This window comes from Melozone crissalis, unplaced genomic scaffold, assembly GCF_028551555.1.
Source record: "Melozone crissalis strain CALT ecotype California unplaced genomic scaffold, PUWL_Pcris_2 ptg000036l_1, whole genome shotgun sequence".
NCBI lineage: Eukaryota > Metazoa > Chordata > Aves > Passeriformes > Passerellidae > Melozone > Melozone crissalis.
Genome location: NW_026535814.1, coordinates 13884810 through 13912138, shown reverse-complemented (window position 1 = coordinate 13912138; position 27329 = coordinate 13884810). Strand labels below are relative to the sequence as shown.

The 27329-nt window shown below is 57.0% G+C and overlaps 1 protein-coding gene across 2 annotated transcripts; it reads left to right on the top strand.

Moving 5' to 3' along the window:
• Positions 1-23761, top strand: IL11RA (interleukin 11 receptor subunit alpha). Of its 2 annotated transcripts, none has more exons than XM_054283446.1 (13): positions 1-92; positions 17602-17701; positions 18037-18097; positions 18205-18371; positions 18529-18643; positions 19486-19518; positions 20325-20488; positions 20640-20803; positions 20907-21048; positions 21464-21559; positions 21740-21839; positions 22461-22540; positions 22657-23761. In XM_054283446.1, exons 2-13 carry the CDS (start codon positions 17602-17604, stop codon positions 22671-22673), a joined length of 1239 nt encoding a protein of 412 aa, XP_054139421.1. In that variant the 5' UTR covers positions 1-92; the 3' UTR covers positions 22674-23761. The 2 variants fall into 2 exon arrangements, with proteins under 2 accessions (XP_054139421.1, XP_054139422.1); XM_054283447.1 differs by lacking the exon at positions 1-92 and adding an exon at positions 13112-13171.
• Positions 23762-27329: the final 3568 nt, after the last annotated feature.

Below are 27329 nucleotides of genomic sequence, written 5' to 3'. Positions count from 1 at the left end.
CCCGGTGCGGGCGCCCCGCTCCCGCTCCCGCTGCCGCTCCGCTCCCGCTCCGATAGCGCCATGGACACATAGCCGCGGCGCCACGCAGGAAGGTAGGGAACATCCCCGGTCCCCAGCCGCCGAGCGGAACGAGCGGCCGCCGCCGCCCCGACTTCGCGGTGAGGGACGCGCGGCTGCGGCCAGGCAGCTCCCGGAGCTGTTTGCTGCCCGGCTGGAGAAAGTTGTGCGGGTGTGTGTGTGGATGTCTGTGTGTCTGTGCCCCCTCGCAAAGCAGCTGCCCTCCCGGCTGCTTGTGAGTTCCCAGTGCTGCTCCCCCTTCTCCGCCCTCCGCGCCTCCGCCTTGCCCGGAGATGCTCGGGGTTTGATGTTCCTGGGCTGGCATGTTTGAGCCCCTTCCCCAGCCTCCACAGACCACTTCCTACCATTCCCGATTTGGACACCCCTACTGTGTCTGAAGGGAGTTTTCTGGAATGCCAGGCAAAGCCTCTCCCCTGGCAGGGCCCCCTCTTCTCCTGGGGGGTCCAGGGAAAAGCTGCTCCCAATTAGGAGAGGCGCTGAGAGAGGCGCTTTCCCATGCGCGGGCGCTGGCAGGGCTCAGGGCTCTGCCTGCCTTGTCCCTCCTTGCCCCGGGATGCTGTGTCAATCCCAGCTTCTCTGTCCGTGCCAGCCCCGTGAGTGGCCAGCACTGGGCTGTGCCCACCACCACCCTCACCGACAGGTTGTGTCACCCACCAGGTCCCCACCAGCTCTGCCTCTGGGCTGGTGAGAGATGTCAGAGGTGTCCAAGGCGCTGAGCTTGGCTTGGACATCTCTGTCAGCAACTCTGACCCCACTGTGATGGGGCCTGAGGTTACCTTGTGCCTGGTCCCCATGGATGGGAAGAAGCCCGGTGCTGCAGCAGCTCACAGATGTGTTTTCATGCACACAAAATGGTGCTGGACTGCATAGCCAGAGCTGAGACTTCTGGGGCTGCCCAAGCTCCTTGTGTGCCAGGAGGTGGCTGCCCCACGTCTGGCTGTTGTGTTTGCAGCGGGAGGTGGCGTGTTTGCCCTCTACCTGTTTGCAGGAGGGCAGGTCACAGCTAGGTTATGGCATGTGCAGTGACATGAGGCACACTTCATCCCAGCCTGGCACAGGGAAAGGGTCTTCAGAGGGAGCTGGGAGCTGGTGGAGGACCTCCTGTGGTAGGGACGAGGATGAGATATGGCCACAATTCCTCCTCATCAGCTATACACCCTCTGCCTCACCAACCTGACACTTTTTGGGCAGAAACAAAGGGGCAATATGTGCTCTCCAGAGAGCTGCAAACCAAGCATGGCAGCAAAAATGGGACTGGAGCTGGGGGACAGGGTCAAACTGGTGACAGCAGGGCTGTTCTCAGGGTTGGATGTCACCAGCAGTGGGTGAACAGGGTATGTGGGGTTCAGTGGGGTGGTGGGGAGGGCTCCCTGGAGGGTGCAGCTAATGGCAGAGCCTGCAGGAAGGTGGAAGAAAAGCAGCTCTGGTCTTGCGCTTCCTATTCCAGGAAGAGGAACCTCACAGGGAGGGGAAAACTTGACTTGATTATATCTAATAAGCCACTTTTTCCCTGTCCCAGCAAGCTGTCCCGGCGGCGGGGGGAGGAGGATGCTTGGCCAGTGCAGGCCCTGTTTGTGAGGGATGAATGAATGACTCACAGTGCACTGAGTCTCTGCGCCGTTCTCATCGCAGCAGCAGCAGCAGTTCCCCTTTGCAGCTGCTGGGCTTATCAGAAGCTGTCATGCTGGGTGGGCACCGAGGTGGCCCCACAGCTGCAGCCCACACATGAAGGTGTCCTGCCTCTCCTGTCCCTCTCACAGAGCTCACCTGGACCATCCTGAGTGGGGAAACCCTCACGGATGGCCGCAGTGCGTGACATCCTCACCTGCCATGAACTAGCTGAGCACTCAGTTTAAACCCTTTATTTCCACCCTGCTCTTGTTCAAAGGCAACTCCAGGCTCTTCCTGCTCACACAGGCCTCAACCTCCCTCTGGTTTCCTGCTGAATGCGTTCCTGGAGAGCTTATTCCCCTGTGGGTTTGTGCCAACATTGTGCTTTTAGTTCAAGACCTCTTCTCCCTCTCTGGTGTTTACCCTGCTATATTTATAGCTTCCTCGTTAGGCTAAGCAAGCCAAGGGATTCTTGCCTCCCCTTCTCCCGCGGGTTTGGCTCTGGAGGAAAACCCCTTGCGAGATGCTTCCCGCGGGAGGGGCAGGTGCCGGCTTGTGCCTCTTCTCTTCCTCCCTTTGGAAAATTTCTGCATCTCCCACAGCTTGTTTCCCCTCCTCTTGTTTAGACATGAAAGAGGGTGGCTCTGCCCCTGCCCAAGATACAGCCAAGCGCAGAGCTTGGATGGTATGAGAGCTCTTCCCTATAGGCAGCACACAGGATCTTCAGCAGCATTTGGGATGCTGATACAATGCCAGCATAAGGGATTAGCCCTGGGATGTCTGAGTTGGCTTGCTGGGATGTTTAGAGAGTTTTTGGTTTTTCTAACTGTTCCTGTGGTTACCACAGCATTGCATGTGTGAAAATCACCAAATCTCTCTGGCCAGGGATGCCATGACCTTATGACCTGAGTTTCTACCAGCAAATCTCTCTGCACCTCCCAGGGATGGTTTTCTTCTCCCATCCAGGTTATGAAGGTGGGGAAGGGCAGATGCCTTGCAGTTGTGGTAGAGTCTTCTCCAACAGCCAGATTCCCATGGACCATTTCCATGGAAAAAGGAAAATTCCTCTGGAGATTAGTAGCAGGTTTGCAGGGATCAGTGTGTAATTAGGAATTGTCTCTCAAGTTTGACTGCTTCCCAGGTCTCTGAGTCACCCTGGCATGGCAGTGGAATGGGGTGAGCTGTGGGCTCTTTTTGAAGGTCACAGCACCTGCAATCCCTGGAGCATCTGCCAAGCTCTCCAGTACAGGTGGTTGGCTGGGCTGGGCTGGGCTGGAAGGTGCAATTCCTTCCCTCTAATGGTACGAGTCTGGGGCGTGGCAAAAAAAAACTCCTTCTACTCTGGTGTTTGAGTTGGGGGCATCCAGGAAAAAAGAGACAAGAAATCTGCCAAGACCTGATTTGCCTCTGTATTACCAGGACTGCTCACTGAGGTTACATTGGTCACATCTGACCAGCACAGCTTGGGCTTGCTGCAGCGGGCATTGATCATTGCTGAAAAGGCTCTTGAGGAATTTTGGAAGAGTCTGGGCAGGGGAAGATCACATCCACCTGCTCATACATGTTTCCTAAAGATGCTTTTGGAGAGGACAAGAAGGCTGGAGAGATCTCAGGAGATCTGACAGGTTGGACATGGGGCTGTCCCATGCAGGTGGCGGTGGCCTGCATGCAGGCAAGACTGCATTGGCCAGGAGAAGGGAGGATGCTGAAAGCACTTTGGAAATCAGCCTGGGGCTCCCCAGAGGCTGCTCAGCTCTGGTCCATTCCTCTCAGTACAGAGAGAGCCAAAATAGAAACTGCCTAATGAAAATTGTTATGGACCCGCAGAGATTGCCGTATAGGGAGAGGTGGGAAAGTTCAGGGCTCCGCCATCTAATGAAATCCTTATGGTGGAAATAAAATCGTTTGGGCATCTTCTGGTTTATTTCACCTCCCAAAGTGCAAACAAAGCATGCCAACCCTTGTTGAGGAGCCAGCGCTGATGACACACACTGAGGGGAAGAAGGGAAGGAAGAAGCTTCCAGCTTTGGTGGACCATCCTCTCTGCAGCTGTTTGGGGAGGATCTTCTGACCCATTAACTTTGAGGAGTGTTGTGCTCAGCTGTAGCTAAGTGTCATCCCACCTTGGGGAGCTCCAGACAGGGCTCAGGGCTGCTGCCTGCCATGCTGCTGGCAGCCTGAGGGGCGTGGATGTGCTCACAGAAGAGCAGGTGGGGGCAGTAGGGCTGGCACGGCATCCCTGGAGCCCCCGGGCTGGCGTGGCTCTGCCTGTCCAGCTGTTTCCTTTGCCTTCCTGTGCTTTCACCATCCCCTTCCTTTGGGACAGAGGGCTTTCATCCTAGCCAGACCAATAGTCCCAAAGGCACATCACCAGTCCCTTTTTGATGAAGGTTGGCATGGGCATCGGTCCCTTTTGAATTCAGTAACATCATGAAAGGCGTAGTTCAGCCCTTACCTTCCTGCAAAAATGGATAGGGAAAACCAGAAAGGGCTGTCATGAAGGGTCCTCGTTGTGGTCCAGCCCAGTGCCGTGCCAGTGTTGTGACAGAGCTCACAACAGCTATGCTGCAACAGCCCTGCAAAGGTCCCCAGGGACGGCCCGGCCCAGTGGCCCAGAGTGGTTTTTCACAAGCCGCTGTCACGCAGGGTGCCCGGGCCAGCTGGAACCTCTCCAGACTTCCTCACAGGGCCAGGGCCAGCCCCCGGCTGCTGGGGAGGTCTGCAGGAGTCTTTGCTTTCCATGAGTTTTGCCTGAGGCCTCAAGGCTTAGGAGGAGCTGGTGGACCCAACCAGCTATTGCTCCATCCTTGTCTTGCAAGGGCCAACACGCAACCCCGGGGGTTCCTCAGTGCTTTGGCTGCTTTTGATTGTTTCAGCTCCTGCAAGGCTCCCGCTGGGCTGTTTCATGGCCCCCTTGAGGCTGCTCCACCCCATCCTGGCTTTGAGTTTTGCAGCTCCATGGCTGGAGCATGGCTGTGCCAGGGGAGGCATCCGTTTTCTCTGGCCTCCCTGATCCTGTGCCTAGCTCCATTTCCCCTCTCCAGCTGGGACTGTGCCTACAGTCCTTGCACCCCAGCATACAAAAAACAGTGCACACAGCAAGGAAGACAAGTGCCTCCATTTCCTGTGCTGGCACAGGGAGCAGTCAGTGTGAGGGACTGGTCTCTCAGAGTATCTTGTTGACACAGCTCTTGATCTGCTGTTCATCCACATTCCTGCTTCCCAGCTTTTTGCAGATATGCACAGGGTTCTCTGACAGCTCCTGAAGCTGTCTGGTTTGCCCTGGAGATGCCATGAAGAGCTCTGAGCTCTCAAGGCACGGAGGCTTGGGCTCAGAGTGGTCCAGGAAGATGGTGGGATGCCCAAGCTCAGCTGGAGCAGCAGTGGTGCTTACACTGTGCCTGGTGATGGAGAGATGAAGGACTTGAGCAAGGCAAGGTCTGTGGGGAAGCAGCCCTGGGGTGCTGCTCTAAGAATAGGATGGTGCTGGGACAGCATGTCCTGCTGCATCCCCAAACTTTGTCCCCATGACATATGTCCCCACTAGGGTGCTTGATGGTGAGCTCTGCATGGAGAACTTTCTTTCTCCAGTGCCTGGAAAGGTCTCTGAGAGGTTTTATCACCTATTTTCCCCACCTATCAAGGGCAGAAGGACTGTGCAGCAGCATTTAACCCTACAAAGATATGTGGGAGACCTCACATTGCTGCTGGTGATGTGGCTGCTGCATCTCCATCAGCACAGCATTTCAGGGATGGCAGCAAATGCCTCTCTGCCATCCCTCACCACAACCAGAGGAGGGTGGAGCAGAGCCAGAGGCAGCATTTGCGGCCAGCTCTATGAATTTCCAATTACCAGCTCGCCTTGCCACTGTGTGAGAGGTTCCTGCACCTAATTTTTGGTGAAACGATCCATTTTTCTCAGTAATTTAATAGCGTGGGCAGGCTGCTTGCTGTCGGGGAGCCAGCAGCGAGCACGGAGGAGCCTGTGTGCCGGGCTGCCGGCCGTAACCACCTTCCCTGGGCGACGCAGGAATGCTGACCTAATAGAAAAGACATTTAAAGAGGAGTTTTGGAGAGCAGCGCAGCTCAGATTCAGCTCATGCGCATGGCTGCTGATTGAAACAGGGCCTCTCCACGCTCCAGCAGGTCCTGGGGACCGGCATGGACATCCCTGATGGGACACAGGCACCAGGGCACAAGCCATGCCAGCCATCAGTTGGCACAGTAGTTGCTTTGTTTTCCGGGAAAAAAAGTTGCTCCAGGGGGAGCCGTCCCAAGTTGTGAACTGAGGCTGGGTTCAGCGCCCGGCTGCGGTTCTCCCAGGCTGGAAAAGCCGTCGCGTTTTGCTCTTGACATTTTCCAAATGAGATGTTTTGATTTATTCTTTCTTTCTTTTTTTTTTTTTTTAATTTTCCAATTTATTTTATTCCCTGCCCCAAGGTAATGTTTGGAAGACAAATTTAGCTCGATTTAACTCAAACCTTTTTTTAAAAAGTAAAACCACTGAAAACTAAACAAGGCCTATCATTTAGAACAAAATGTTTTGGTTTTCATTTTCCTTTTGGCATGAAAAACACAAACTTCTTTTTTTTTCATTTTCCTCTTGACCTACAAAAAATTTTACTATTTTCTTTTCTCCTCCTTGTTCATTCCCAAGACCACATTGTGCATTGTGGCCAGGGAACAGGCGAGCCCTGGTGCTGTTCCCAGTGGAATGGGGGTCCCTGGGTGGATGCTTTCCTGTGGAGACCAGAGGAATCTTGCAGAATCAGGCAGGAGCCGCTCTCCCTGCTGCCAACACTGACTCAGCTGGGAGCTCCTTGTGGAAAAGGGAGGCCCCTGGCTGTGGGTCTGTTCCAGCTCTCTCAGGGGGATGTGAACCCCTGGGCAGGGCAGAGCTGTGCTGCGGGTGCTGTGCTCTGCTGCTGGGCATCCCTACCCAGAAGGGCGAGCTCTGGCATTGCCTTCTCTCCTTGTTTATTCAGGTTTAAAATTAATCTGACCTTCCCCTGCTCAGACTTGTGCAAACACGGCACGTCCATGGGCAGGGAGCTCTGGCCAGCCTGAGGGGAGTCCTCTCTGTACCCAGCTTGTGGCGTTACTGTCCCCTCTGGATGAGGTCCCACGAGGATCGGGGTGCAGGGGGATGCTGGGGCTCCCTCCTGGCAAAGGCAGCTCTGGCGTCCATCAGCACACGGTTAATCCTCTGGTGCAAGCTGCCAGAGGATTGAGGGCTTGGATCAGGAGTCTCCGAGCTGGACCAGGGGTGGCTGCAATGCTTCCATCCCGGGCAGGAGCCCGTGAACGAGAGCCAGCGATTGTTTCCCCAGCCTTGAGCCCCTCCGCTCCCCGCCAGCCCAACCCTGCATCTCCCAGCCTTTGCCAAATCCCAGTTCCCCGCTCTGCCCCAGCCTCACCGGGAGTCAGCCGGGCAGGGAGCAGGGAGCGGGCGATGGGGAGCAGCACCGCCGCCAGACTTGGTGCAGTAGCAAGCACCCGGCTCTTCCACCACCTGATTTTATTTTACTCCCCTCTCAGTGCCTCGCTGCATACCACAGCCGTGCTTTTTATAGCCCCCAGCTGCAGCCTCGGCGTGCTCCCAGCCAGCTCCCCGCCGCAGCCCTGCTCGCTCCATGCCAGCAGCCCCGGCCAGGCAGGGGGGATGGACGGCATTCCCGGGGTCCCTGTGGCGGTTCAGGGAGCGGAGAGCATGGGCTGCGGGGGAAGGCAGATCATTAAACCCTAACCCGGAGCCACGCTCCCGTGCCGGCGGAGGCGCTCCCGGAGCCACATGAGTCACCCCCCGTCGCAGCCGGCACGTGCCGTGTGACAGGTCGAGGCCGAGCGCTGGTGGCCCGTCCCTCGCTGTCCCCTCTGCCGCTCCCAGGCAGCCCGAGGCACCAGCTCCTTCCATGAGCCAGCTGGCTCTGCCGCGGAGGGGGTGGTGGGTCGGCTAGAGGGGCACCCCTCCATCCCCGCCATCCCCTCCATCCCCTCCACCCCCTCCATCCCCGCCATCCCCTCCATCCCCTCCACCCTCTCCACCCCCTCCATCCCCGCCATCCCCTCCATCCCCTCCACCCTCTCCACCCCCTCCATCCCCGCCATCCCCTCCACCCCCTCCATCCCCTCCATCCCTTCGACCCCCTCCATCCCCTCCACCCCCGCCACTCCCTCGATCCCCTCCACCTCTCTATCCCCTCCATCCCCTCCATCCCCTCTATCTCTTCCACCCCCTCCACCCCCTCCATCCCCGATTGCCCCCCAGCCTCTGGCGGGTTTACAGGGAGATTAGAGGTTCCTGCCCACTCCCCGGCAGCGCTTTTACGAGCATCTGGGGCTCGCTGCTGCGTTTCCACTTCTCACAGCCACTTCCACAGCTGGGATGCTGCTATGGGATCCGGAGCGAGGAGGAGGAGGAGGAGATGAGGTATGAGGCTGTGCTGCCTGCCGGGAGCACCCCTTTGCTGGGCTGCGGTGGGGTTTGCAGAGCGGGGGCGGCCGGCCAGCGGGCGGGGAGCGAGCATCCTCGCTGGGAAGCGGCGGGGGGGCCGGCGCCTCGCTCCCCGGGCTTTCTCCAGACGTGATTTCACCACCGCGGGGAGGGAGCGCGGCCAAGGGACAGGCCCTGCTCGCCCCGCCGGCACCCGGTTCGCTTGCCGGAGCCTTACTCACTTGGGCCGTGCCTGGGGATGCCATGTGCCTCGGGACCCCGCGGAGCAGGCGCTTGGAAAGCCTGGACAGGCAAAGGGAGAGGGATAGGGGCGGGGATGGATGGGGGAGGGGGCCCTTCCAGGCTCCCAGCACAAAGTCCCCTCCTTACCAAGCTGGGAACGGGGGCAGAAGGCCGTGGTGAAGCCAGATGTGCACTGGGCATCTCCAGCTGAGCAGGTGGGCCGGGATGGAGCCACCCTCCATCGCTGAGCTGATGCCTGCAACTGCTTCCCAGCCTCCTGCTGTGACTTGCCAGAGCTGGACATGGCAGCATGGAGAGAGAAGCGATGCTGTGGAGAGGCAGCATCCTGCTTCAGGGATGAATTTGGGGAGATAGTCCAAGGAGAGGGCTTCTCCAGAGGTGTGTGGGATCTCTGGGAATGGGAGGAGCCCCATGGGACCCTGCCATGTCCTCCTTATTTTGTGTGGGCACAGGGTGTTGGGTGCCTGTGAATAATTTGAAGTCTGGACTCAAAGACCATCCAGCTTAATTTTACTTCCAGCAGGGAGGCAGGGAGAGGCCAACCAGTGGAGTACCATGGGACTGCCATGTGGCTGCTGCCAAGCAGCTGGAGCCTGCCAGCCTTGGCTCCATGCAGGCACGGCAGTGGACAAGGAAAGCAGAGAGTTGTGGGGGTGACAAGGAAGGGATGTGCAGGGGTGGGTTCTACAGAAGCACAGCTGTAATGTTGACCCAATATGGGTCAACATTAGAGGGGAACCCTCCCAAATCTTCTCCCTCCTGGAGGCAACGAGTTTCAGTCCGTGAGGGATGGGGTCTCACTGACAGCACCTCAGCCCTGGGTGAGCTGGGGAGGCTGTGGGAAGGGGGAGCTGCTCATGCTGCCGGCCAGGTGCCGAGCATGACGGGAGAGGGGAAAGCCTCGGAGACTCGTTCTGAAACAAGGCTGCCCTTTTCTTCTACTTTACGACTGCATTTTAATATCCACAAACATCCCGCCCTCCCGGGGCTGCTGCCAGCAGAGCCTCCATCGCCTGCGCCTGGCCTGCCGAGAAACCCCGGCCAAACCCTGGGCCCCAGCGCAGGGGAGAGGATTATTTTTTCCCCCCTCTTTTATTTTTTTTTTTTTTTTTTGTGAGATATGTTTTCTATAGCTCTAATTGGACGGGCTTGAGCCCCGGCCAAGGCAAACACACCTGGGGGAGCCTCACTTTACAGACCCCATCTGCTGTGTCGGGGGCTCTGCTCCCCACACAGCCGCTGCCTGGCCCCTTTATAGGGGAGGGGGCTGCTGGGGGTGGGGGGGTAGGACCGCTCCCACGCCAAACCACGGAGCAGCCTCCGTGGAGGAGGAGAACCCAGCGAGGCGGCGCAGGGAGATGGTGCAGAGGCAGCGGGGCACCCGGCAGAGCCCTGTCCCACAGCAAGATTCCAGCCCGGCGTGGAGCTGAGGTATCTCTCCCCTGCCAGTGCTGCTGTGGTGGCACAGGGCTCTGTGCCCACCAGGGTGGGATGCTGCGGGTGGGAGATGCAGCAGGTACCAGCAATGTTTTGCCCTCCCTGGGGTGAAGCATGTTCATCAAGGGGTTGCAGTCCCCAAAACCTGCGTGTGCCCAGGGAGGGAGGATGTGGGGGTGCCCCAGCATATCGGGTTGTGTTTCGGGCTACAGGGCTATCTAGCCCGTGAAACCCATTCAGGGGCTGTTCTGGACAGCAGACCAGGGACATCAGCATGCCAGGCCACTCCAGAGGCTTGCATTGACATCCAAATCCATGCTGGGCTGAGCTTTAGGTACTTCCTGCAACTGTTGGCTTTTTGTGGGATGTTTTAGCTGGGCTCTTCCCCTTCCAGTTGTTTCAGGATCTACCTCCCATTACCAGCGGGCAGAGCAGTGCTGGCACCCTTATGCCAGGGTCTCATGGGCTTCACTTCATATCTGTACTTAGCCCAAGCCAAGAGAGCTGTTGGGGGTCTCTGGTTCACCCCCTCTGGGGCCAGGGTGCATACCCTGACAGGACAATGTGTGCCAAGGAGCAGCAGCAGCACACTCAGGGGGCACCCAGCACTTGGCTCATCCTGGAGTACATTTTTTCCTCCCTTCCACACACCATCTAACAGGGGTGTGCATGGCACAGTGCCGTGCCCCTGCTCCATCCTCGGGGATGTATCGGCACACCATCCCTTCCTTCTCCACCTGCCCTGGGTCACCAGCAGCACCAAAGAGGCATCACCGCTTCAAAAGGCGCTCCTGGTGCTCGAGGTGCCACTGACCACTCCCAGGAGGAGCTCTGGCACCCCTGCTCCCTCTCCCCTCTGCCTGCCAAAGGTAGTACTGTGTTTTCTCGGGGTGCAGTGCCACACACACCCCCCAGCGCTCCCCAAGTACTTTGCACCGGCGCTGCTGACTCGGAGCAATAAGAACTGAAGTGGCAGCTTAAAATAGAAAGGTGGGATCCAGCCTCAGCGAGGCCTGCTGCCTCACTTAGGGTGGTTGGGATGAGCTGTGGGGAATTGCACAGGCTGGAATGTGCCTCTCTTCCCCTCTGGCCAGGCCAGAGGATCTCTCTGTGCATGGGGGGAGCTTTGGGGCGCAGCCGGAGCTGTGGCAGTGCACAGGGCAGCTCAAACATTTTTGTGAAGAATTTTAGAGCTGTCCTGGCCTCCAGTCAGAGCAGGCTGCAACGGGAACATTTCGAAATTCTTTTGGATGAGGAAAATTCCATGGGCAGCCCCCCTCCAGAGAAAGTTTGGGATGGCTGAAATGTTTGGAGTGAGAGGCTGCTTGCTTTTGTTTACCCTGAGCTATAACATTGGAGGAGGGGAATCCAAATGAAAAAAAAGAGAGACAATAGGAGCCTGTAAACAGAGCTGGCCCCGAGTGGGGCTGGGGCTTCTCTCCAGCGCTGGGGAAGGAGATGTGTCAGCACACTCACTGCATGGCTCTGCTTTCCCCCTCTTGGATACAATCACACTTAATCTTTCAGAACTTGGCTGGGGTTTTTTCCCCTAGCAAAAAATGAGCCAGACAGTGTTTTTCCAACCTTCTCAACTCAGGCAAGGCTCAGCCCCCATCCCCTGGCCCTGTAGAGCAGCTCCCATGTTCTCCCCTTCTTTCCACTTTTTGCCATGTTTCCATCTCCTTTTGGCTTGGGCACTGCCATCTAGTTGGCTTGGGAAGAAGTGTGATGTAGGGGCATGGATGCTGCCCCCAGTGAGGAGTTTTCCCAGCCTCTGTTCCTGCCATGTGCCTCACAACCAGCTGCCACCTCTGAGCCCCCTCCACGTAGCAAATTTGTCTGTTCCAACCTTAATTATTCTAATTTGCTGTTCCAAGCAAATTAAAGGTCGGTTCCAACCTTAATTATTCAATGATTTTATGAAAGCAGGTAGGATTGACTCCAAGCTTGGAGAAGACAGGTCATGGTTATCCCACCAGGAGAAAGAGACTGGCACCATTATCCCCACATCACACATTGTTGGGGCTCTGCAATTTCCATCCCCCTGCCCCTCACGCACACTGCTGGTGGTGTACAGGAGGTTAATGGGACACCCTTTGCTGGTGGCTTTATTTGGACCACCCCTTGCTGATGGCTTTATATGGCTGCCCAGGTGGCCCTTAATGACTCCTGAAATCCTTCTCTTGCCCAAAAGGGATTTTGTTTTGCAAAAGGACTGACAGCAAATTGCTAGCTGGGGGAGCATTTGTGTAAGGTGAGCTGTTTATTTTGGCCCTGCTGCGTTTTGGCTGACCCATGCGCCTTCGTGCCTCGGGGATGGAGCTGAGCCTGATGGCTCCTGGGCTCCAGCCAGCTTTGGAGAGGGGGAGAGAAGGGGGAGCATGGCCTGTGGGGGATGCTGTGGGGCCCTGCTCCTGATCAGAGTTCCCAGCCCCAGGCTGGAGTTCATGAGCAGCATCAGAGGGAGCTGGGTGTGCCTGGGGTGTTCACAGGTATGTGCATGTGTGTCTGTCCCCTGCATTTATGGGTGCATGCGCTCTTGTGTCAGCTCCAGGGCCAGCTTGTGGGGGGAGCTTTGTTCTGGGAGGTGCAGATGGTCCCGGGGGAGCAGAATGCAGGCTGGTGCCCCGCTGCTCCGCCATTCTGGGAGCTGTGTGCTCCCTTAATTCTCTGCCAGCCTGGGCTGAGCCCAGGAGCAGAAAAATGTCCCAAATCCCAAAATGTTCCTGGGACAGGAAAAGCCTTTCCCACCCTGCTGTAATCACAGGGTGGCCCAGCTCTGCTGGCAGGTCCCACCCCTGTCCCCAGATCCAGCACTGTGCCCATCCCTGTCCTGTAACCATGTGCCAAGGACACTGGGGATGCAGCACCCCCTCCTACCAACTTCCATGCCTCCGCCCTAAAAATAATCTCCAAGCTGTAAAGAAACCCACCAGCACTGCAGCTACAGCGCTGGTAGGTGTCTTTACAGCCACGAGATTATTTTTAGGAATGCCTCTGGCACGTGGCTTTGGAGAGAGGAGTGTGGGGATGGGGTGGAGAGGGGGGCGCCCCTTCTCTCCCCCCTCGGAACGCAAGCGCTGCCAGCTGGCACAGTGTCAGGGCTGCTGGCTGCTAACAGAGCCCTCGCTGTTCTGGCCCTTGCCGATGCCTCCAGTCACAACCAGGAGCCAGAGAGCTCTTCCTGCAGGATGGAGCAGGGGAGAGCGGAAATCAGGGCGTTGGGGTGAGAGTTTCCCGCCTGGGGTAGGAGCAGAGCCTGAACTCCATGGGGCTGCTGGCAGGCTGAGGTGTGTAGGCCCCCCCAGCCCCAAGCGCCAGGGACTGCTGGCTCCACAGAGGACAGAGGTGACCCTTGGGTTATGGAGGGCTTTGGGCTTGGCTTTGGACACCAGCAGGGCTGCGGTCAGCTGGGTATCACCAAGGGGTTGGTGTGGTTGGATGGAGATGTGTGTTGTATCTGGCTGTGAAGATAACTGGACAATATTGGGGTTATCTCTGTGTTTGGGGTGAGCTGGGCTTAACCTTATGCCAGGGTTGCATTTGGTTTAGCCCCACATTTGAACTGTGTGACCCCATGACTGGGCTTTGCTGAGGTTGACCCTGTGTTTGAGCTGAGCTGTGGGTCAGCTCCACTCCTGATCTGTGCCGAATTTAACCCCACATTAGCGTGGCATAACCACATGTTTGAGCCTCACATTTTCACTGGGCTGGGTTCAGCCCCAGTCCTGGGCTGGGCTGAGTTTAACCACACATTTAGACTGTACTTGATTTAATTGTCCCCCTGTGCTGGGTGGAATTTAATTCTCCTTCTGGGCTGTGGGGTATAATCCAATATTTGGGTTGCCCTGAGTTAAGTCCTGCATCAGGACTGTTCTGGGTTTAGTCCTATGTTCAAACACAGGTCTCATGGAACTGCACTGGCCTTACAGGGAAAGACTCCTACTGGTTTTACTGGTTTAACTGGGGTGATTCCAGTGCACTGGGATTGCACAGGCACACGTTCATGCAGTGATGGTGGAATCAACAGTGCTGCAGGGATGGGGTGATTCCAGGGCCCTGGGCAGAGCAGCAGCCACAGGGACCTGCTCAGACCATGCCATGGCTCCTCAGAGTGAGGCATGGTGCTTCTGCAGGCCTGTCAGGTGCAGAGGGATTAGCAAGGCACGGCTCCAGAGGCACATTTCCCCACAGGGAAACAAGGAGAGGGGAATTCCTGCGGTATTCTGCATTTCAGCGTAGGACACTCTTCCTGCAGCAATCACTGGCAGACAGGAGAGTTTGTAGCATGGGGCCAGGGATGCTTCCCCAGCTCCAGGGATGCTCAGAGTGGTGCCATCTCTGGGGCATTAGAGCCTGCTTTGGGCCTCTGCCCATTGCTCTTTGCAGGTGGGTGACTCCCATCAAGGCCTGGCACAGGGTAGGCAGAGCTGCCAAGTGCTCTTGAGTTATTTGCCATATCTCTGTTGCAGCTCCTAACACCCTAGGAAGAGGTAAAGAGGCACCCCAGCTTTCTGTGCTTAGTGGGGAGCATCCCAAGTCTTCATGCTGCCATGTGCCGCCTTGAGGCACAGTGTCATCTGCTTCTGTCCCTGTCCCCATCACCCCAGCTCTGTGTGCAGCCCGCTTGCTTTGAAGAGCAACTTCAAATGAAGCAAAAAAAAAAAAAAAAAGGAAAAAAAAACAACAACAAAAACCTAAGAAAACAAAACCCAATGTGTTTCAAAGCCCTGAACACAATGGAAAGTTGGCTTCCCCCAGGAATCCATGCTGGGCTTTGCCAGGCCACAGCAGGGCATGGCACAGATCCGCTGTGCCGAGGGAGCTGTCACACCCAACGTGGGCATTGGTGCCGGTGCACATGGCCATGGTTTTGAGGGAAGTTTTGGCTTACAACACTTCACTTTGCAAGCAGGAAGGGGCTTATGTCAGGATTGCTCCCCACCACTGCCCAAAAACTTTTGCATGAGCTCAGGTGGTGCCCAGCAGAGCTGCAGGATCAAGGAGGTATGGAGAGTGAAACCTTGCATTTCTGGCTCACACCCGCGGGTGCCAGAGCCGCCTGGTCACCCTGGCCACGCCAGTGACAAGAGCATCCCATGCTGGGGAAGCAGGGTCCAGCACTGCTGCCCTTCCCGGCAGGACCAAACCACACCCCCAGGCTGAGCCGGGTCCCTCTGCCCTGGCTGTGGCAAGGGGATGGGATGTCACCCAGCCTGGGCTGGCGGCAGGCGTCTCTCTGGCCAGGATTAGCATGAGGGGAGGAAGAAAAGCTCTGATTGTTCCCTCTGTCCCGGCTCGGCTCCAGGACCACTGTGCCGGCACTCTGTGTCCCCAGAATGTGTCACTGCTGGTGCAAGCATCAAGGGATGTTTTCTTTGCCTGTGTGCCCATCTGTGGGGGTGTGGAGCCTCCAAGGAAGGTAGGCTTGGCCACTCACACGCTTGTGTTCATTTGCACACCTGTTTTTCCCTTGGCCAGGGAGGTTGGTGGCAGAAAATAAGGGGATCCTTTCTGGCCAAGCTGTCTTGTAGCACCTGGCCCCCTGCCCTGCTTCTGCACCTGGGGCACACGAGGGCTCTGGTCATCTCCGGCTCTTTGGCTCTTTCCCCTTTTGTTTTTGGCCTTTGGGCAGGCAAGAAAGGGCTTGCTCCTTCTCTCTGCAGTGATTCTGTGTCCCCAGGGATAGTTTTTGGCAGTGCTCATGTGGGTCATTTACTGAGTCAGCGAGTCTGGAGGCGCTTGGTGCTGCCTTCTCACACTGTGCTGGCAGGGGGGCCCCTCTGAGGCAGGGGAGCTCCTGGGGTGCTGGTCTGAGGATGGGGAGCTCTGCACAAAGGGTGATGAAGGGTGGAAGATGAGGACTGGCCATCAGGATGAGCAGTCTTAGGGTTAGGGACCACTAGGGTGGGGGTCTGGGTTAGTGGTCCCTGACCAGACTTAACCACCAGGGTCATTATGGAGAGGGGCTGGATACCCTCTGCAGTGTTTGAATGAAAAACCAGGGTGGTCATGAGAATAAAATTTTAAAGCTGTTTTTCTCTCTGTATATTAACACACTCTCCCTTTTTCCTGACACACACACATACACCCACTCCCCTTCCTCCTCCCCCCTGAACTATTCCTTCACTCTAGCCCACGTGGTTTCTGGAGTTATTTTTGGTCTTTGCTTTTAAGAAAAAATACACTCATTTTCGTCTTCTTCTTTTTTTCCCTTTTTTTCCATCACCAAAATATTTTACTTTCAGGCCAAATGTTCCCAGTTACTTACCAGCATAGTTTTGGCAGAGACTTTTTGACTGATATTTCTTGGGAACATTTCTAGGGTGGTTTGGTAGGAAAAGCTTATGACAGTCTCATGAAATTATTTACATTTGGGGCTTGTGTTTGAGGCTGCCTGGCATGCTCAGAGCGGGGTTGATGTGGGGTGCCACACGCCTTCCCCCCTGCAGCAGATTGCCTTGTAGCTCTTGCTTCCTTCGCCAGGCGGTTTGGTCTGTGGCCATGGACACTCAGCCACAGGAGGGGAGCTGGCTGCTGCTCTGGGGTGTCTTTGCTGGGCTGGAGCATCCCTCCCTCCACTGCCTCAGCTGTTCAACCCAGGGGGACACAGATTTATGCCTACAGATTTATGCCTGCACATTTATGCCTGCTCTTGGGGCTGGCAGGGAGCTCCCTGCCTTATGTGCCCTCAGCCCCTGCCTGCAGCTGGGAGCAGAGTGGGTGTAAATAAACAGGCATGTCCAGTTGTGAGGGGTGGGCAGGGGAGAAATCATTCATTTCTGACTGACAGAGACTGTGTGGCACTCCTGGTAGGGACAGTGTGATGCTGGCCAGGGTGGATACCCTGGGGTGATGCTTGTTGGCACAGACAGATGGGGCTGGGATGGACAGGGTGACACTGGCTGATATGTCCTGCTGATGCAGGACTCTGCAGGTGGCTCTGGATGCTTTAGGTAGTGCTGGCTGGCACAGAAAGAGTGCTGGATGGGGTGGATGTCACAGAGCACTGCTGGCTGTGGTGGGCAGGGTGATGGTGGTGGGGCAGGACAAGGCAGCACTGGCTGTGTTGCCCAGGATGGCGCTGGCTGATGTGCCCACGGTGGTGTAGGTTGGGATGGAGAGGGTGCACTGACCCTGCATCCCCTGCCCCTCTCACTGCTGATCACTGAGTGTGTGGAAGGGATTTCAGCCCCATTCTCCCCCACATGGAGCCTTACCTGGACCAGCCTCTCAGGGGATGCAGGCATGGGCAGTGAGTGATATGAGACTTGGTACAACCTGAGCTGTCACAGCCCTGCTCTTCCCAGCTCTGTGAGCCTCTTTAGATCTGATTGCTGTCACCTGCCATGTAAATACAGGCCAGAATTTCTCTTCGGTCCCATCCCACCCCAGCTGCACATGCACAGGTCTCTGGACCACCCTGGGGTTGGGAGCCAGCCAAGGCTCCCAGCACAGGATTGCAATGGCAAAGAACCCTTAATCCCCCCAACCCACACAGCCCTAAGCTCCTGGTCAGTGTTTGCCCCCTGCATCCCTGTCCCAGGCATGGGAACTGCTCAGCAGCCAGGAACAGCTGTGACTGTGGCACAGACGCTGCCAGATGTCCCAGCTGGGGTCCCGGGATTCAGTCCCTGTTCTGTCCCCAGCAGGATGGGGTGAGATGAGAGGGAAATGTAGGATCCAAGGCCCTGCAGGAATGCTGTGAGCTGTGGACGGTATCAGCTGCCCCATTGCCGGGAATAACACTCTCTCCTCCCCTTGTCTGCCTCCTGCAGATGCACAGTTCCATCCCAAGCCTGGGCAGGGTGATGGTGTTCCTCGCAGCAGCCCTGACATCAGCCTCCTTTGGTATCCCTGAAGACTGGGGAGAGGAAGGTGAGACCCCCACCAAGCACCCCCATACAGCACCCCTCCCCACGTCCTATGAGGCCCCTGAGGGCACCCCATTTCCCCCAGACAGGAGCAGACCTACCAGGACTGTGTGAAACCCAGCCCTACATCCTACAGTGATGGCCAACCTGTGTTTCTACTCATTGCCCAGCCCCAAGTGGGACGAGTCCTTACCCTGTGGTGGTACCTGCACAAAGCCAGACCCCATAGCCAGTGCCCACTGTGGGATACACCCCCAGGGGCTCCCCAGCTGCCCTCCCAGGCCGGTTGTGGGGTGGTATGGAGTGCTAACACCCATCTGGGGACGTGTGTCTCTGCAGGTGTGCAGTATGGACAGCTGGGGACAGACGTGACCCTGTCATGCCCTGGTGCCCGTGCCAGGTAAGTCTTTTCCATGCACATCAAGCGGTCTATCCAGTGGGATGGTTTACAGGGTGGGCTGGGCATCCCTGTCCTCTCGCTGAGCCCGCCTGGTGTTTCCTCCCCAGCTCAGCAGTGCGGTGGAGGCGAGCGGGCGCCGCGGCGCTGCCGGAGGGCTCGGTGATCCAGCAGGGATCGCTGGTGCTGCCCAGCGCCAGCCCGGCCCTCGGGGGCACGTACAGCTGCCACGGCGAGGACGGCAGCCTGCTGCACTCCGTGTCCCTGCGACTGGGGCGTGAGTAGCAAGCCTGGGAGCTGGGCTGCTCCAGGGGAGCGTGGTGCCTGCAGCCCTGCCAGGGCATTGCCAGAAGGGGGCTCCGTGTTGGCACTGTGTGCTGGATGGGCTGTGGGATGGGGACTCCTCACTCACTGCTGTTTTCCCCGGACCCCAGACCTGCCTGGAGTTCCCTTTGTGTCGTGCAGAGCATCTGACTATGAGAATTTCTCTTGCTCCTGGACCTCCAGTGTGGAGACCTTCCTTCCCACCAGATATATCACCACATACAGGTGAAGTGTCCCCGCAGGGCATGAAATGGGCTTGTTATGGTGTGAGCTCTGGGTCACAGCCAAGGATAACCACCAGATCCATCTGGCCATCCCACACATGCCCTGGGTTCACCTCCTGCCCCAAGGACTGTGCTGCACCCCAGAACACGTCCTGTTTTGGAGTGAGCAGAGCACCAAGCCTTTGCTTGCTTTCAGTGGGGGTCTCAGCAGCATTGGGGGGCTGGCACTTGCAGGTTCCCTCCCTGCTGACAGCTCTGCCAGCACCAGAGGGGCAATAAAAGAGAAGCAGGTCATCTGCAAGCCTCCACACTCCGGCATGCTTTAGGATGAAAGGAGCCCTGACAGCATTGTGCTTCTAATTATCCCTGCAAGCCAAATTAGCGGGCGGCTTTGAAGTCCAATGGAGCTCATAAAGCACAGCCCTGCTGAAAGCTGCAGGAGCCGAGGGCTTGGTGGGGAGGGGGCTGAGTGGAGCATCAGGGGCTCCACAGGGAGGGGGAGTGGAAGCATGGGATTTGGCAGGCTTTAGGGGGAGGGCGAAGCCAGGCTCTGGGGAGCTGCTTTTATCAGTGCCTTTGCTTCTGTGTGATGAAATCCCAGGCAGGGAAGGGTGTCCCATTTCTTTTCCCTGGGATCACCAGCTCCTGCTGCCAGGCTGTTCACTGGAAGAGCTGGACATGGTTCTGGCTCTTTCCCCCATTCTGCCACATGTGTGTACCAGCGTGGGAGTGTGAGGCTGCTTTGCAGTGTGGACTCCTGTCCCTCCTCTGGGTCATGGTGGGGCTCACTTTGTGCTGCCCCCTCATCCTAATCATCTGCTTTTCCATCTGTCTCCATGGCAGGAAGAAATCCCTGACAGGCGAAGAAAAGCGGAGGTAGGACTGACTCCCACCCTGCTCCTGCTCCCTGGGGACTGGCCCCCATTCCAAAGGCTCTGCTGCTGTCTTCAGCAGGGACCCTAAAGCAACAGCTGGGGGTCCCCATCAGGGAGCCAGCTACTTCCCAGCTACCCTGGGAGTCTGGGAGAGGGGTTTGCCTCAAGGAGAAGGGTTTGCCTCAGGGAGGGACCTTCCCAGACAGAGCATGGAGCTGGGATTAGGGTCTCTTTTGTCACGCTCAAAGGGATATGCCAGACTCTGGAAGGATGAGTGCAGCTGAGCCTGAGGGGCTAATGTGACCGTGTTCACAGGGGTGCCAGGATGAGGGAAGGGATGAGGATCGGACTCTATGTTTCAGAAGGCTTGATTTATTATTTTATGATATATATTGTATTAAAACTATACTAAAAGAAGAGAAGAAAGGATTTAATCAGAAGGCCAGCTAAGAATAGAAAAAGAATGGAATGATAACAAAAGCTTATGTCTCGGACAGAGAGTCCGAGCCAGCTGACTGTGATTGGCCATTAATTAGAAACAACTACATGAGACCAATCACAGATGCACCTGTTGCATTCCACAGCAGCAGATAATCATTGTTTACATTTTGTTCTTGAGGCCTCTTGGCTTCTCAGGAGAAAAAAATCCTAAGGAAAGGATTTTTCATAAAACATGTCTGTGACAGGCTGCCTCCTCCACACAGGGTCCTGGCATGAGGGTCTTCCATGGCACCTCCTTGTCAGCATTTGGGAACTCTGCATGGTGGGAGGGTAGGACATGTCACCAGCGTGCCTCCCTGTCTGCAGGAACAAGAACGGGCACGTGGGGCTGTGCGTGCAGGATCCGTCCCGCCCCAGCACCTGCACCGTGCACAGGTCAGAGTTCTGGAGCTCCTACCGCCTGAACATCACCGAGGTGAACCCCCTGGGCTTCAGCTACCGCCTCCTTGATGTCACCATGCAGGCCATCAGTGAGTCCCCATCCATCCATCCATCCATCCATCCATCCATCCATCCATCCCACTGTTTGTCCATCCCTGGGCAGTTACCTGTGGGGGACAGCAGGGAACCCTGTGCACGGCAGTGTGGGGTGACAAAGGCTTTCTGTCCTTTCCCACACAGTTAAGCCAGACCCTCCAGAGGGCTTGGTGGTGGAGCCCATTCCTCTGGCCCCACGGCGGCTCCATGTGAGCTGGAAGTACCCTTCCTCCTGGCCAAAGGAGCCCCACTTCCAGCTGAGGTTTCGGCTCCAGTACCGACCCATCATCCACCGTTCCTGGTCCGTGGTGAGTGTGCAAGGGAAGGCAGGGCCAGCACAGGAGCAGGGAGTGCATGGGGCCAGGGAGAGGTGTCCCTGCCTGCCCCACAGCTCCCCTCTGCTTGGCTCAGGTAGAGACGGTGAATCTGTCTGAAGTTATCACGGATGCCTTCGCCGGGCTGGAGCACGTGGTGCAAGTCAGTGCCAAAGATTTCCTGGATGCGGGGAATTGGAGCGATTGGAGTGCTGAGGCCCGGGCAACGCCAGTCAAAGGTGAGAGAGGGACAGGCTGCAGCCCGCAGTAGCCAACCACATTGTGCTATCCTTCCCCAAAGTCCCTCCAGAACTCTGAACTTCCACTCTTCAGTCGCTTCCCCATGGCACTCATTCCCGAAATATCAACCAGAGTGAGTCTCAACTCCAGGGCCACTTTAGGTTGGGAGGCAGAGCTGCAGGAGGACAAAACTCCCCAAATCTCCCAGCCCATGTCAGTCTGCAGCTGTGCTGATGCCATTTGGGGGTTGCCCCCACAGTCTTGGTACAGAGAGGGGCTTCCAAAGCACCATTAGCACCCTTGGGCTCGTGGGACCTCTGGGGCACAAAGACACCCTTCCACACCCCTCTCTGTGGGTCCCTGGGGTGCTGCAAATGCCTTTGTTGAGTGTTTCCATCCCTTCTGTCCTTCCAGACCTGGCCTCCACAGCAAGAGAAGAAACCACTACAGATGCCAGACTGGAGAGTCTGGCTGAGGAGCCCTCCCAGGCTCCCAACCCTGAGCCCATCAGTGAGTAGAGCTAGGGGGGGTGGGCAGAAGGGCCATGTGTGGTTCTGAGAGCAGTGGGAAGGGTGTCTTGCCCCATGCCCATGTGTGCTGGGCTGTGGGAGTGTCCAGATGTTTGCCATGGGATCCCCTGGGTGCTGGGGACTGTGACATCCCTCAGCTGTGACAGTCTCTCTGTCCCAGATGGCAGTGACCCCTTGGAGAAGATGGCCGTCCTGGTGTCCCTTGGGATCTTTGCCTTCTTCATCCTGGCTGCTGTTCTTGTCATCACCATCCTCATCTGGTAGGCTGGCTTTGGAGAAGGAGGGGCTGTGTGATTGCTGTCCCCATCCCATCCTGAACCCTCAGCATGAGTGCCCTGTGATCCCCCAGCCCTACTCTGGGGTCCCTGCCAAAACACACCCAGTGATGCCCTGTGGGCTGGTTTATGCTCCCCTTGCCCCTGTGCCTCACCAGTGCCTCTTCCCAGCACACCCATTTCTGCCCAGCCTGCCTGGGCTCTTTCTAACGACCCCAGATCCAAGGGACCTTTCCCTGAATCCCCTCAAGATGCTGCTCCTTCTAATATCCTCCCAAAGGCTCCTGCTGGAGAGTCTCACGCTCCAGAGTCAGCACAGACAACCTTCCATGTGCCTTTGCTCCCTGGGAATCCTGTCCCCAGGTCCCCTCTCATCCCACCCTGGGATCTCCCTGCTCTGGCTCTGCTGTCAGTCCCTGTTCCCATCCCAATCCCCTCTGGTGACCAGTTGCTGCTGTAGCCCTGGAGCTGACCCACTGGAGAGGTTAAGCCAAGCTGGGCACAGCTGGATGGAAACATAGCAGGATCCCTGGGAATCTGGGCAGTCCTGATGCTCAGGGAGGCTGCTTGGGGTCTTCAGCCCCCCAGCAATGCTCTCATCCCCAGGCTCCGGGTAAGGAAACACAGCAAGGACAAGACCAAATCCAGCTTTTTGGTTGCTGCCACCCACTTGAAGGCACTACCAAGTGAGTCAGGGTGCAGGGTGGGGAATGGGGGGGAAATGTGGGGCAGGGAACACAGGGCATGGGGCAGGTCAGTGTCTCCAGTGTCCCCCTTGACCCCCTGTCTTCTCTCTCGGCAGAAGCTCAGATCCTGTAGTGAGCCCTGGCCGATCCCTGCTCCCTGCACCCGCTTGCCCACGCGTGGGACTTGATGCCACTGCTGGCCCCCAAGGACCCCGCGCCTGCCGGGTCACCCCACAGCTGTGGACATTGCCGGAGCCCCCAGCACCCCGGGGTTGCAGGATGGATCCCAAGGAGAGAGGCTCTGCTCTCGGGAGCATTGGACTGCCTGAGCCCACCAGGAGCCAGCTGGAGTCACTTCAGGCTCAGGGTGACAGGCCAGCTCCACCTCAGAGCGCTGCTAAACCAATGGGGATAAGAGACTGAGCCAGCCCCACTGCACTGCCCTGTGCTGAGGGGGACCGTGGGTGTAGGCTCCGGGGGTGCCAGGCATCAGTGGGGTGCTGCTCCCTGCCTGTCACCCCCCACCAGCCGCCAGCAGGCAGAAGAGAACACCCCCTGCCCCTTCCCTCTGCCTCAACCCCCATGCTGTGGCTGGACGGAGCAGAGATGCCAATAAAGGGGATATGCCAATGCTATCATTGGCACTGTCCAGGCAAAACCCCTGTGCAGGTGATGCTGGGCCAAAGGGGGGGTGAGTGCCAGCTTGGGAATGGTGCTTGCAGGAGGTGCACAGGCAGCAGGGCTGCCTCCCAAACTGTTCAGCCCTGTCCCCAGGTGCCTGCAGGGACTGAGAGACACCCATGCTGAGGCTGAGTGCCAGAAGGGGATGCAGACAGGCAGCTGGGTGGGACATCTCCCCTGCCCTCACCAGCATGACAGCTGAGACAGGACCCTCTGCACAGCCCCCTTGCTCTGCATGTGGCCCCCTTGCTGCACCTCGACCCAGCCCCTCTAATGTTTTCCATGTGTTGGCACCTCCAGACCCCGGTGCTCTGTGCCAACAGCCCAACGAGATCCAGATGGAGCTGGGGGAAGTTCAGACAGCAGCAATGTGTGGAGCAGGGGGAGCAGAGCCAGTGCAGGATGGGGACCCACCTGGGTTCTGGGGCTGCCTGTGGACCCACGGTGCAGAGGGAGCCTGGACTGGGGCAGCCACAAAGGGTCCTTATGTGGGCTGTGTTGGAGGGAGCTGAGGCGGGCTGTGCCTTTCGCAGTGTGTTGTGTGCCACAGGCTCCCTGGTGCTCTCACTGGGTGCCCTGGTTGTGGGGCCGTGAGGGCTCCCCATGCTTGGCTCCATGAGGGCTCCTCATGCTTGGCTTTGTGGGGTTGCAGCCCCTCACTGTCCCTCATGAGCTCAGACACTGAGTGAGGAAGATGGGGGTCAGCCCACCAACTGCAGTGTGCTGCTGGCATGGCACTGTCCCTGCACCAGAGCAGAGCTCTCCACAGGCCAGGTAAGGCAGGTCAGCAAGTTGGGGAGGTGTAAGGAGCCTTGGACTTCCAGGCTCAGCCTGGACTTCAGGACTCTTGCCTGGACTTCCAGGTTCAGCAGCCACATCACCTCTCCCAGGTGCATCCCATGGCTTGTCAGCTCCAGCTGTATCACACTGCCATCATCTGCTGTGCTCTGGTCCCCAGCACCCAGCCCAACCAACACCCATTCTGATGTGTCACACAGTCACCCTTGTCATGTCATGGTCACCCTTGTCTCTGCTCAGTCCCCAGCATCGCATGGGCAGCTTTCACCACTGGAAACCTCTTCTTATCATCACCAGGTCCCAGTCCTCTGCCACTGTGGAAGGGATCAAGGCAGTGGTTGTCCAGAGATGCTGTAGAACATAGGCAATGTCCATCCCATAGCTGTGGCTCTAGTGTTGGCAAACAACTTACTAATTTCCCAGCATTGGGTGCTGGTTTGGAGACTGATGCCTGCTTGAGATGTAGCAGCACAGCAGCCAGAAAATGGGAGACAGCAGCTCTGGCCCCTGTAATCTGCCTGCTTTTAAACTCCAGAAGGTCCATGCATACTCCAAATAGAAGTTTGTTGCTGCTCTCTGGGAAACCCATAGATCTGTGGTCCCTGTGTGCCAAGCCCTGGTCCCCTTCCTTTGCTGGGGCTTGCCTGGCCAGGCAGTAGGGACACCCAATTCTGGTGACCAGGAGAGGCACATCTGGTCCTCATCACTGCATCCTGCTGCCCATGGCCCTGGAGGGTGACCCCTTTCCTCTCTGATGTCAGGAGTCATGACCTGCCACCCATTTGGCAGCTGAGATACCCAGAGCAGGCAGGGGTCTGCATGCCACCACAAAGTCCTGCCTGCCTGCACTGCAGCTTCCTGCTGGGATGCCCCATGGCTCAGCTCCCTGCCCCAGCAGCCTGTAAATGTGACACACAGGCCTTGGGAACCCAAAGGAAGCAGAAAATCCTGTGCTTTGGGGAATAAAGGTGCCTGGTGCCTGGTGCTGCCCTCCCCGTTGCCAAAGGGGAGGATGCACTGGTGCTGGACGTGGGCAAACAGGGCTTTCCTGTGGACTGAGAAGATGCAAGGGGAAGGCTGGGGTGAGCAGCAATCTGGACTAAAGCAGAGGGATCCAGATGCCAAAATCAACTTTGTCTTCAAGCTGTGGAGAAGAAAAACAGGAAGGGACCATGAGACCAGTCCCAGAGCCGGCACCTCCCTGTCCCACTGTGGGGCCAGGGCACTTCCTCCGGGCTCGGGCTCCCTGGTGGCTCACACAGCTGCTGAGTGAGCAGGAGCCTTCCTGCTGCAGGCTGGAGCCCTGCCTGGATGCACCCTGCCCCAAGTAGGCAGAGGCACATCCAAACTTGCCTTTGCTGCCGTATCCCACCCACCCCAGGGAGGATGCCGTGCCAAGATCGCCAGGGGAGCTGGTACAAGCCAGACCTGGGGATACTGAGAATGTGCCAGGTCAAAGCAGCCCATGGACTGCATCCACATGAGGCAGGGATGGGTCCAGCTTCCTGGCATGGAACAGGGACCAGCCCAAGCCCAGCAGGAAAAAAAAGTGCAGGAGAACATGGCCTGGGATGTACATGGTTTGAAAAATTTCCGTCAGCCAATGCTACACACCAGGGAGGGTCCCCAGCACTGAGACACACAGACACCCATATCCATTGTCTCCATCCAGCACAGGGCGAGCGGATCGTGTCTCAGGCAGGGGCTTGTTTGGGAAATCCATAACTTTGGCAAAAGCCTTTGCAGCAGGGCACTGGTTGTGGGCGGTTGTGCAGCACTGCCTGGGCTGTTTGACTGCCACCAGCCCTGCCAAATTTCTGAGCTGGCCCTCAGGATTAGCCTCCTCCTCTCCCTGCCTCGCTGCCAGGATCAGCCTGCATTTTGCAGAGGAGGAGGCGAGTTGCACAGGACTATGAAGCAAAACAGTCTCAACTTACCTCTCATGGCTGCTCCTGCTTCCTTCTGTGCCAAATCCAGAGCCAAGGAAAGAGGGAAAGGCAGCTTCAGGAGAACAGCCATGAAACATACATCTACCCATATGTGCCATGAGAGGATGCAGAGAGCAAAGAGTGCATACACAGTCAGTGGTTCAGCAGGGAGGGAAGGAGAATACATGGATTGAGGGAAGGAGACATGCAGATGTATATATGGGAGGGATATCTATCCCTTCCTCCTCAGAGGGAGGAAGGGATAGATGAATTTATAGATGAATGTATGGATAGGTATTTGGACACTCAGTTACCATCCCAAGCATCAAAGATGCTTGCTGTGCAGGGGCTGACTTGTGAAGAGGGATGAGAGGCCCATGGGCAGAGAGCAAGGATTGTGTTTGGGACAAGTCTTGGGTGTGACCTATGCACCCAGTCCTCATATAAATGGTATCACATGAGGAGACAGAGCCTGAACTGTCACCAGTTCAGGTCTTGAGAGTACTGGGGAGAATGTGGGCCATCTCCAGAGGGATTGCATCCCCCGCAGGAGCCACTTCCATCTCACACTGCCCAGACACTGAGAGAGCAGGAACAGCAGGGACTATGCCCACAGACACAGTGAATCCAAACATGAATGTTTTAAAATGAAGTGCTGAGTGTTCACCATGACCATGGCTTTCATCTCACCTCCATGTAGAGATACAAGACTGAACCCATTAGAGATCCCTGCAATCCCCCATACTTCTTCATCCTCTCTCCCTTTCTAGCTGCCACAGGCCTGAACATTCCTTGCTTTTCTTTCCTGAAACAGAAGAGGAGACATCACCTGCCAGGCCAGATGTGGAGAAGGGAGAGACCTGAGCTGCCTCTTGCTGCTGCGTTGTCAGCTTCTCCCTCCAGAAATGGGTTGTTTCTTTTTTTGCTTGCTGAGGCTGGCCCCTTCCCTGCCTCTAGGAAGCTTTTGGTGTTTCACAGATGGGAAATGCCAAGTGCCTGGCCACAAAGATGCTGGGAAGCAACAGCCAGCAGCATAGCTCTGCCCAAGCGCTGCTGCTTGTGATGCCCTTGGAAAATCGCTGCTCTCCTTGCTCCAAGCAGCAGCAGCAGCTCACAATTTTCCTGCTAGATTTTTCCTTTTTTCTCTTTTTCAGCCTGGAAACTGTCCTGGTGTCCAAGGAAAAGTTCCCAGTGTTTTGTGTTCTGCCCTGGAGTGTGGTGTCACTAGGGGACACGTGCTGTGTACTCCCCATGCACACATTTCTGAGCACTACATCTCCTCAGGACTGCCATGTTACTTGTTCAGAGGACATGATCTCCTCCCTTCCCCATGGCAGGAACTCCACCTTCTCCTCCAGCTGCAGGGACTAAAACAGAGCAGG

Bases quoted from the DNA above. Each gene is read 5' to 3' on its own strand.
- IL11RA (XM_054283446.1), top strand. From the start codon at position 17,602: ATGCACAGTTCCATCCCAAGCCTGGGCAGGGTGATGGTGTTCCTCGCA. The intron at 19,519-20,324 runs GTAGGACTGACT...CCCTGTCTGCAG, and splicing joins ACAGGCGAAGAAAAGCGGAG to GAACAAGAACGGGCACGTGG. The intron at 20,804-20,906 runs GTGAGTGTGCAA...TGCTTGGCTCAG, and splicing joins TCCACCGTTCCTGGTCCGTG to GTAGAGACGGTGAATCTGTC.